Source organism: Monopterus albus, unplaced genomic scaffold (assembly GCF_001952655.1).
Source record: "Monopterus albus unplaced genomic scaffold, M_albus_1.0 scaffold6.1, whole genome shotgun sequence".
Taxonomy (NCBI): domain Eukaryota; kingdom Metazoa; phylum Chordata; class Actinopteri; order Synbranchiformes; family Synbranchidae; genus Monopterus; species Monopterus albus.
In genome coordinates this window covers 159,908-170,994 of record NW_018127886.1, presented here as the reverse complement: position 1 = coordinate 170,994, position 11,087 = coordinate 159,908, and the positions used below count along the sequence as shown (strand labels likewise).

At 41.2% G+C, this 11,087-nt stretch overlaps 1 protein-coding gene across 6 annotated transcripts in view; it reads left to right on the top strand.

The window, feature by feature from the left end:
- kcnd3 (potassium voltage-gated channel, Shal-related subfamily, member 3) overlaps positions 1–8,036 on the top strand; it is a 97,584-nt gene extending 89,548 nt beyond the window's left edge. For 3 of the 6 annotated variants that reach the window (XM_020617234.1, XM_020617227.1, XM_020617244.1), the window contains exons 6-10: positions 2,034–2,066; positions 2,228–2,320; positions 3,414–3,673; positions 3,977–4,049; positions 4,582–8,036. In XM_020617234.1, coding sequence (XP_020472890.1) covers positions 2,034–2,066; positions 2,228–2,320; positions 3,414–3,673; positions 3,977–4,049; positions 4,582–4,692 — 570 coding nt within the window. In that variant the 3' untranslated portion in view covers positions 4,693–8,036. The remainder of the gene's footprint in view (positions 1–2,033; positions 2,067–2,227; positions 2,321–3,413; positions 3,674–3,976; positions 4,050–4,581) is intronic. The other 3 variants (XM_020617264.1, XM_020617254.1, XM_020617271.1) reach the window with 3 other exon arrangements.
- The last annotated feature ends 3,051 nt before the right edge of the window (positions 8,037–11,087 follow it).

Genomic DNA, 11,087 nt, shown 5'->3' with positions numbered 1-11,087 from the left:
CACTCTTTCTTCAATTGCAGTGGGGAGGACGGAATTAGAATGACAATAGTACCTTCTGTACACTCAAGTGGTGGCTGAATAACGCATCAAATTCATATACATATTGCCTTAAACATAATGCAAACACTGTAGTGTTGTTTTATATGCATTATATGTATGTAGATTATTTTACTGTGCTTGTGATTCGATTTTAAGCATCACAAGGAAAGTTTGCCTGGATAGTAAATACTGGTAAAAAAGGTAGCTGCATTCAGTGTTTTCTAAGATCACTGTTTAGAGATTCTTGACATTGTCAGGAGTTAGCAAAAAGTTTTTCAGTATACACAAGGACACTTCTCTTTGCTTTTTGGTTATTTATAACACAGAAAAAAAGAAGACACCCTATGTATTGTTAATAGTTTTGCATAGCATTTAAAGATTTTTTGCTTCTGTTTATTGTGGAGTGCACACTGCTTCATTAAGATAAAGTTAAACAATAAAATTTGAATTGGCAAACATTATTACATTATTGAACAGTGCATGTATTTCTTCATTAGTAAACATAGCACTGAATCAGTATCACAATTATCTGAGAAGGTTTTACTTTTTCCATACTGGGCATCCCATTTTATTGGTTTTTCACAAAAGCAGTAGTTCACGTGTTAGACACTACAGACTATGTCCAGAGTCAGCAGCTCATGAAGGTATGTGGCAGCTCAATAAAATGTTCATTGTTGTGCATCTTAAGTATAATTTTAAGGCAGCTATTTACTAACAACATACAGTATACAGCATAGAGCAACACTGTGTTTTGTCGTTTGGCAGATCAAGCTGTTTCCACTCTCTGCAGTATGGTGGCCACCTGGGTGGTGAGCCGCCTCCAAACAGACTGCTGCTACTGTATGTGCTTGCAGTCGCATGTATAGAGGAAGGCATAAATAAGTGAGCCTAAACACCTGTGTTTTACTGCTGTGTTGGGTACAGATAAGTAGCCTGTACACAGGTGAGCGGTCTTGGCTAGGACAAGCAGAGTCATCAGTGCAGGAATGTACCCTCTCAGCAAAGAGGCTTCTGCATACAACACCAGCTGCCAACTTAGCAAACAGAACATTTCTGCTACAGATAATCCAAACATGGCATTTTACTTGCCTTTTGGCGGTGTTGTGAAGCATGCAAGATCACAGCAGTATTTTCTTGCATCCTTTTTTTTTCTTTCAAATAAACAGCTCAACCACAGATTCTGCTGGGATATACTGATGCAACACAGTGAAAGTCTGTATATGTGAAACATTACAGTGCTTCTCTCAAAAACAGGGATGTTTTTGATTCTGCAATGTACTGATGAGACATCTTCCCAGGCTCAAGTTAAGGCTAGTTTAGTCACTCTATACTTTCTGGGTACTAACATATCTAAAACCTTCTGTCAGATATACAAAGGTATTATATTTCAAATCATCTTTGCAAATATTCAGATGAATATTTCTAAAAACTATATAAACATATGGAATGAAAAATATAAACAAATGAACTATTAACAATCAAATTAGTTATTTTTGCTGGTTTCTTTATGGTCTTAGATGGTTGACAAGGCTCGCCAGCAGTCCAAAATTCACTTATTTTCTGAGTCACCTCGGCACTGCCCAGAAATGAGTTACATATCCAAACCGCCAGATAATTAGAAATAACACACACGTGTACACACAGATACACATACACACAAATAAACATGTAAACAGGCCACGTGCAGCATAAAGAATAAGGAATATGGAAAACAAGTCATTAAGTCTCCTGTAGCAGTGACTGCAACAGAGGCAAAATGTCACAGTGGAAATTTTTATATGAATTGTATATACTGTATATGCATTAGGAGCAAGCTGTGCTACACGGCTCCCATCCAGCGCTGGTAAATGCGCTGGCTCGGCTCAGAAATGTTCCCCGTGTCTGACTGGCTCGAATGTGGCTATGAGGGCTGTCTTCTGCTCTCAGTGCCGAGCTACGATCACTAGTAAAACTCTACCTGTCTGTTCTCCTTTTGTCTCCTTCTCCAACTGAAGCAACTTCCATACAAGATGAACCTTTCAGATCAGGTACTGAGACAGCAGCCAGCCGCACACCTTCCATATCTGATTAGTGTCTTCCTAAAAGAAAAAAAATGTAGCATAGTACTCATTTCCTGTGCCTGAATTTGTGTGTGTATGTGTGTGTGTGTGTGTGTGTGTGTGTGTGTGTGTGTGTGTGTGTGTGATAGAGTTCCACTGAAGAAGAGCAGCGGTTAAGCAAGTCTACCTCTCTGTTGGAGAGCCAGCACCACCACCTACTGCACTGTCTGGAGAAAACCACTGTGAGTGTTTGTGTTTCCTGCAGTCACTCATTAATTTCAGTTGTACATGTTTTAAAATATTTACTTCATTTCAGCATAATTTGTGCAGTCACCCATGCATTCTCTTAACTGTGCTGTGACTCATTAGATGAAAGTAACCGACAGCCAGGAATAACGTGTACGGAGCTACAGTATTTGTGCAACTGCCGCCCACTGTAGCGTGATGTCCAGTACACTGCAGTTCCCGTATGACAGGCTCATCTGCCTGTGTGTGTGATACAGAAGCGCGATCTGTTTGTCTGCCTATCTGTATGGCATAACTCAAAGCATGGCAAATGAAAGAATCTGACTTTGCTTCTGAAAACAATATGAACTGTAATAACAGATTTTGAACATTTAAGAGCAGCTGAAATGAACTCTAAACAGAGCACCGATGAATATTTCAGCAAACACTTGCCTATTTACAGAGGAGCAACAGTAATTCATCAGAAGTGCTGTTTGTTTCCACCCAACTAGAGTTTAAGGAGATTCATCAGTCTTTTTTTTTTAAGCTCCATTTTGCTTTCTACCACTGCATGAAAGAAATATCTGGCCTTTTAGCTGCTAAATGCTTCACAATGTTCACCAGCTAGTCTCTAACTATGTCTGTCTGCTGTTTGGAGCTGGACAGTTAAAGTACAGTGTTTTTTGAGCATGTTGCTGAAAATAACTGCCTGCTTTGACTGATAATAGCAGTAACTGGAGAAGTGAGAGTGGACCAAATCAAAACAGCGAGCTGAAAAATGCTATGAAGCAAGCATACAAGTAGTCATATCATCCATCATTAATATAAAAGTGTTGATTATAGCCACTTTAAGGAACTGAGACTATGGAGAATTGATTGAGCTAAGCCCTGAAACGTGTTTCCAGTGTGTGCATACACACACAACACACACACACACATAGAAAATAATCACTCATTCTCAGAGGAGGTATTGACCCAGGCTATGAAGCAGAAAATGACAGGTGATATCAAGCCAGATTCATTACGAAGTCATGAATACAAATGTCTTAAGTTTTGTCAAATGATTTTATGATTCTCTCTCTCTTTTGTTCTTTTTGTCTTTGTTCACAGAACCACAAGTTTGTGGATGAGCAGTATTACCAGCAGAGCTATCTGGAGGCAGGGCTGCAGAATTACCCATCTCGAAGCCCCTCTCTCTCCAGCCAAGATGGTGTGACGGGCACATGCTGCACCCGCCGAAGCAAGAAGCACCACACCCCTTTACCGAATGCCAGTGCCCCAGCACACATACAGCCTTTGACACATACGCACACACACCAACGAGGTTTGCAGGAGCTCAGCACCATTCATATCCAGCCCCTCAGCACCAGGTAAGATCAGGATTCCCAAAGGACTGGGCATTTACCAATGCAATGCAAATGGCTGCTGGCTAATTTACTGTCCCTACAACATTAAATGAACTTATTGTAGTCATTTGTGAATCTGCCTACACAACCAGAAGACAGAGCAACATGAGCACCTCATAGGAGTAATTTTTCTCATCACCTGACAAATGTATGGTATATATTTATGCACTCTGTACTTTTGGTACGGTCCACAGCTCCTGAGATAAAAACATATTCAATTTGAGAGGCGCTCTATCCACTGTTTACTTTGACTCTGTTGTTTGCTAGAATGGGCTGCAAAACATTTCAGGAGGAGCTGCAAACTACAGCATGTGAACCTACAGAGATGGGGTTTGACACTGTTAGCATCCTGTTGACCTTATACAGAGTCTCTTGGTCAGAATGTTGACTTTGTCACACTGGTGTTGCTGCAACTCTGCTTTCAGTGCTGAACTAGGAACACAATTAAAACTGTACCTGTCTCCTTTTGTCTCTGTTTCCACCTGAAGCACCTTTCACACAGGACAGAGACAGCAGTGGGCTTGGCACTTGTAGCGTCCTATTATTATTAAACTGGGTCATCCGCTTTTTTGGTTATGTAAATATAATAGAGCTTTAAAAACTGACAAAAGGTTGGGGATTTTTGATGGGTCATGTTAACTCACTTGCACCAATGGTGAATGAATTTTAAAAAGAATTTTCTAGGGTTTGTTCATTTTTAAAGGGGTGAATGGGATTAATTGTGTTGGTTAAAGCCACATCAAAGGAAACATTCGCTTTTCCTCAAACGGAACTGGTCTGGGGCACAAACCGTCAGTCGCAAAACCATCTCCCTAAGGATAGATTATCCAGGACTATCCTAATCCTTGATTGCCTTTTGTCCTTTATTATAGCCGCTCCAGTCTGAACATGCGCGTGGACGAGGCAGCACCCTTGAACTGCCAGAGCAGCCAGATCACCACAGCAATCATCAGCATTCCCACACCCCCGGTGACGACTCTTGAAGGCGATGCTCATCTGTCCGCAGGCCCCACCCAACAGAACATTGTGAAGGTGTCCGCACTGTGAAGACTAGAGTGCAGGCATGTCACACAGAAAGACAGATAAAGACTTATCAAGACAGACTGAGGGACAGAGGACTGGTAATGATGGAGAAATCCTAGTCTGGCTGTGGTGGAGCTTGCCCTCTGCTGGTCATATACTGTAATGACATGGGCTCCCTGCACAGACAGGATGGCTTTTACATACAGCATCTTCATGTTAGTGGTCGGATGGCATGCATGCATGCACGTATGAGAGTGTGTGTGGGTGAAAAAGTGTGGAATATGTGTAGGGAGTCATTTCAGATGAGGGGGCGAGTGAGAGTGTGCCTGTGCATCAGAGACTAGTTTGCAGGGTAAGTCATGCGTCACCGTCCACCTTCTTATGATTTTCACTTCAGTTTGACTCTTCTGATCTTTTTTAGCAGGAGATATAAGGGAAAAGGAAAAAATACACAAAGGGAAAGGGGAAAAAAAACAGATAATCAAAACTTTCCCCATTGATTTAACCTTACCCTTTTGTTTTGTGTCATTTTGGTCCGCTTTCACTCTTAGCGCCACTGTTCTTTTTCACGTCCAATATTATTTGACTTGAGTGAAAATTGTTTAAAAGGTGAAATATTATAGGTGTGTCCGTGACGGCATTACCAATGAGGTTCATATTTGAGCGTATATGACTTCTTACAACATAGAGGCTTTGTGACGTTTTGGATGTGAGGTGTGTGTGTGGGTGCGAATGTGTTTGTGTCAGCTGATTGAAAACTTTACTTTCTTCTGGAAGTCTCTGTTGCTCCGAATATGGTATATTTGACTAGCTGCCACTCTGAAGGGTTCATTGCACATATTTCTATCCGAAATTCTCAGCTGCAAGCCTTTTACACAATATGTGCCTGTTTTACTGGAGAGAAAAAAAGATTTGTCTTTATAGCTTTTTGATTCCCCGTTCTTTTCCTTTTTCGCTCCTTCAGCCCAACGGACCTCAAAGAATTCAATTCTCTAACATAAACCAAAAAAAGTACGTTTTCAATTCAGACCACTAGAATTAAAAGCACAAGGCATTTGCTGAGAATTTCTGACCTGAATTTGTCCTGAGCCCAGGTTCTTTGTGAATATTGTTAATAGAATATTTTGTAATATTTGACCATTGTTTGGCAGAACCAGTGAAGCTGTCCTCTCGTCCTCTCTCCCTCACTCTGCCTTTCTCTCTTCCTCACTGTCCTCCTTCTGCATTTCTCTCTCTCTCTCTCTCTCTCTCTCTCTCTTGTTGTCGTCCTGTTGTATCCCTACCTCCTGTGTGAACAACAGTATGCTTTCAGTAGTCTTTATAGCTGTCAACATTTTTTCTTCCCCAAACTCAGCGGGCATTTTTCAACATCGAGTATGTGTACTCTACGTGGTTAGGAAACTTGGTGTTTGTACTTTATGTCCTCCTTGGTGTTTCAAAGGATTTTATTTACTTTATCTTCTGGAGAAGGTAAAGCAGGTATGTCTGTTGTAATGGTGACCACAGAGAATCGGAGGACACTGGACAAGCCCTCCATGGATCTGTCACTAATTCTGTCTTCTTTCAGCTCACAGACCTGCTGTGTAACTTTAGTGTTACTTATCATCAAATCCTATCAAACCTGACCTTTGTAACTATGGACGGTGACCTTTTAGCTCCGATAACCGCCTAGCTGATGCCTCTGTTGGCTTTTTTCATCTTGAATGTCACAGCAGACTAAGTATCCACTTCTTAGCCACATAGATGAAGCAAAACAATGATAAAGAGCACACACAGGGCTAGAGATGCACAAATATATCAGTATACTCTCCATATCAGCCAAGAGCATATTTCAAAAGCAATACCCCCCCCAAGAAGAAGACTATATTTAAAACAACTGCCAAACTAGCAGCAAAATGTTTTTTTTCTAAGTAAAATTTTTAATTACCTAAAGATGAAGACATCTGAAAGCTTTTTACACATGCATTTTTACTAAGACTTACAATCAACGCATATCATCATATCAGCTCATATAGGTGGAAATATATAACATTTAACATCACTGCACGATACCCTAAGGTCCCTCTGACTCCTCTGTTGTGCATTAGTTCTCCCTGATCTCAAAGTTAGTACAACCCAAAGAAAGGCAAAACTTGGAACAGGGTGGGTGTTCCTCATATTCCTAATAGTGAGCTAGTACTACTGCTGGTAATTTAGTACAGCACACGGTGACAACAGCCGCCAAGATCTTAGTATTTATATTTAGTGAAACTGCGCAAATTACCTGGAGTAAATAAAAAAAAAAAGAACAAACAGGCAGAGCTTTTTCACTGTAATTGCTAAAGTGGCGTTAAAGACACTGATGTCATATTCACAGCATCAAGTCCAACATTTCTAATTTATAGAAAACAACAACAACATAGGTGATGGCAGATGTTTTTTGTTGCTAGGACAGTGATTAAATGTGATTTACTTCATGCCTTCAAAACAGGTCTTTTTGTCTCAGCTGCACTTTCAAACTCGCACAGTTTGAATCATCGTGTAAGCATATTTCCACTCAAAGTGTCAAAGGATTGCTTTTTTTTTGTTGTTCCTTTTTACCAACAAGAAAAACACAGGTCTGTGATTGTGTTTGTCTCTCTTTTCTATGTATTCTTTGATGGTCTTTTTTCTGGGCTCAGTCACTTTTCCTCTCACTCTTTGCTTTGCCCTCCTATGCCACCTGTTGTTGTTGAGATTACTGCTGTGCGTATCTTGTCAGGTGTTGGATATTATTTATGACCTTGTCTTGTGTCCCGACTGTGAAACGCCCGATAAAGCATCTGTATCTGCCACAAATACAAAATCTGTGGGCTCTCTTCTTCACCTGCCTCTAAATTACTGTGTGTGTGTAAACGCAAGTTAGTGGCTTGTGTTTGTTTTAATTTAACAGTATTTGGCATTTTCAGTTCACAAAGGTGTAGTCCATGTGACCCAAATGTTTATTAAGAACACAGAACCTCTCAGTTTTAGTGGACATCCTGGGAAAGGAGGAGGAGAGGATCTTGTGGAGTTCAGAGCGAAACCGTCTGGTGACTAAAGAGCAGATGAGGGGATCCGTCGCAGCCCGCACACACGTCGGCACAACAACTGATGCATCCAGCTCCACCGGCAACTGTGGGAAACAGGAGAGAGCTTGGAATGGTGCAAAGTGACAATACCATTCCGAAGTTCTTCACCCAGAAGCTACAGAATGAGGTAGGACGGCAGTTCATTGATGATTAAATTACTTTTTGATTAGTCTAAATTGTCAGAGAACAGTTAAAAAAAAAAAAAGGTGACATCTTCATATTGTTTTCTTGAACCAATTTCTAAATCCAAATAGATTCAAATTAAAATGACAAAATTGAGAAACATGACAAATCTTTTTCAGTTTTTACTTAATCAAGATTTCTGATACTTAACTGATCAGCTGAAACTGAGTGACCGGAGTAACAGATGCAATGCAACAGTCCTGGAAAAATTTCAGCTTCTCTTGAGACTGTTGTATTGTTTTTACTTTGGTTGTTGACTCAGTTCTGTGGTTGTGGTTTTGATTGAAATATTCTGAAAGAGGTTTCTCATATTTTCAACATCACTTTTGGTGGAGAGCAGAAACAAGGCTCCTAACAAATTAGTAAGTCTGTTGCTGTACTGCATTACAATGTTCAAAATATTGTGGGAACAGAAAAAACTGCTACACTCACTCTGTCCGTGTCCTGCCAGGAGATGATGTTCATTAGTGAACCACAATGGGCAGCCAGAACGGTGAGAATGCAATGATAATGTACCCAAAACGCTGAGCCACGTTCCACTCCATCTGTTTCTTCCCCCGCTCCCTGGCCAGAGTGTCAAGAGACACACTGCTCCAACGATTTCCAAGGATCTTCCCAGACCACCTCTTGTAGATGCACCCACACAGGGACCACCAGACTTGGCCACCAAAAGCACCATCTGGCGTGAAGGCGGCACGCTGCCGGAGCCAACAGAGGGCAGAGATGTGAAGGAGCCCTCTGGAGCTGTCCATGGAGCTGAAGTGGGGACACTCAGCCAGCCCCAGGCTCCGACACATCGGCCTCAGCTGGACTCCTCAGTTGAAAATCTTCTTTCAGTGCTGCCTTACAACTTCGAAAAGCCACACATAGTGGATCATGATCACAGTCAGGGACGATCCCCGCACCGGCATATAGGGTCCAAATGATGTTCGTCCCCAAGCCCCCTGATGTGCAGATCACAGAGCATGTAAACACCTTTTTGGAAAGACTCAGAAATTCTATCTAAGATGAGGCCACATTACCAGATGGACATTATCCAAAGACAGACCCTGGCTTTCGTCCTCTTAATGTAGGAGGTTAGCCCCGTGGTACAGCTCGCAGCTCCGCTCCCTAAAGCAGGCATCACGAAAAATGGAAAGGAGGTGGCGCTCCACTAAGTCAGAAGAGTTTTTCATAGCCTGGAAAGATAGTTTAATAACATATAAGAAAGCCCTTCATAGTGCCAGAACCGCATTTTATTCATCACTGATTGAGGAAAATAAGAACAACCCCAGGTTTCTTTTCAGCACTGTAGCCAGGCTGACAAAGAGCCACAGTGCTGTTGAGCTTAACATTCCCTTAGATCTCAGCAGCAATGACTTCATGAGCTTCTTTACAAATAAAATCCAGCAATGACTTCGTGAGCTTCTTTACAAATAAAATCACAACTATTAGAGAAAAAATTGGTCGGACCACTCCCACAGCTCTCGCAGATGTGCCATCTACTACAATGGCTTTAGAAACATCTGTAAGACCTCATTTATACTTGGACTACTTCTCCCCTATAGATCTCTCTGAGTTGACCTCAACAATTGCTTCATCTAAATCATCAACATGTCTCCTGGACCCCATCCCGACCAGGCTGCTCAAAGACGGCTTGCCCCTAATCAACACATCCATACTAGATCTGATTAACCTCTCTCTATTAACAGGTTATGTTCCACAGGCTTTTAAACTTGCAGTAATTAAACCGCTACTCAAAAAGCCTACCTTTGACCCAGGTGTCCTAGCTAATTATAGACCAATATCCAATCGCCCATTTATTTCCAAAATCCTTGAAAAAGCTGTTGCAAAGCAGTTATGTGACCACTTGCACAAGAATGATTTGTTTGAGGATTTTCAGTCAGGATTTAGAGTCCATCATAGTACAGAAACCACATTGGTGAAAGTCACCAATGATCTTCTCCTAGCCTCGGACAAAGGACTTGTCTCCATACTTGTCCTCTTAGATCTCAGTGCTGCTTTTGACACCATTGATCACAGCATCTTACTACAGAGACTTGAACATGTTATTGGGATTAAAGGAACTGCGCTAAGTTGGTTCAAATCTTATTTATCAGAAAGATTTCAATTTGTTCATGTTAATGACGAATGTTCCACACAAACTGAAGTTAGTCACGGCGTTCCACAGGGCTCTGTGTTAGGCCCAATTCTCTTCACTTTATACATGCTCCCTTTAGGCAATATTATCAGGAAGCACAACATAAATTTCCATTGCTATGCAGATGATACTCAGTTATATTTATCTATGAAGCCAAATGAATCAGATCAGCTGGTCAAACTTCAAACATGTCTTAAAGACATAAAGGCCTGGATGACCTGCAACTTCTTACTTCTAAACTCTGACAAAACCAAAGTAAGTTATTGTGCTTGGGCCTGAAAACCTTAGAAATCTGTTGTCTAATCATATAGTTACTTTAGATGACATAGCTCTTGCCTCCAGTAGTACTGTGAGGAACCGTGGAGTCATCTTTGATCAGAATATGTCCTTTAAATTACACATAAACCAGTTTTTACTTAATCAAGATTTCTGATACTTAATTGATCAGGTGAAACTGAGCTTTATGCTGAGTGACCAGAGTAACAGATGCAATGCAACAGTCCTGGAAAAATTTCAGCTTCTCTTGAGACTGTTGTATTGTTTTTACTTTGGTTGTTGACTCAGTTCTGTGGTTGTGGTTTTGATTGAAATATTCTGAAAGAGGTTTCTCATATTTTCAACATCACTTTTGGTGGAGAGCAGAAACAAGGCTCCTAACAAATTAGTAAGTCTGTTGCTGTACTGCATTACAATGTTCAAAATATTGTGGGAACAGAAAAAACTGCTACACTCACTCTGTCCGTGTCCTGCCAGGAGATGATGTTCATTAGTGAACCACAATGGGCAGCCAGAACGGTGAGAATGCAATGATAATGTACCCAAAACGCTGAGCCACGTTCCCTTCCATCTGTTTCTTCCCCCGCTCCCTGGCCAGAGTGTCAGGAGACACACTGCTCCAACGATTTCCAACGAGTCCAGCTGTGTTTGATTATACTGATTGGAC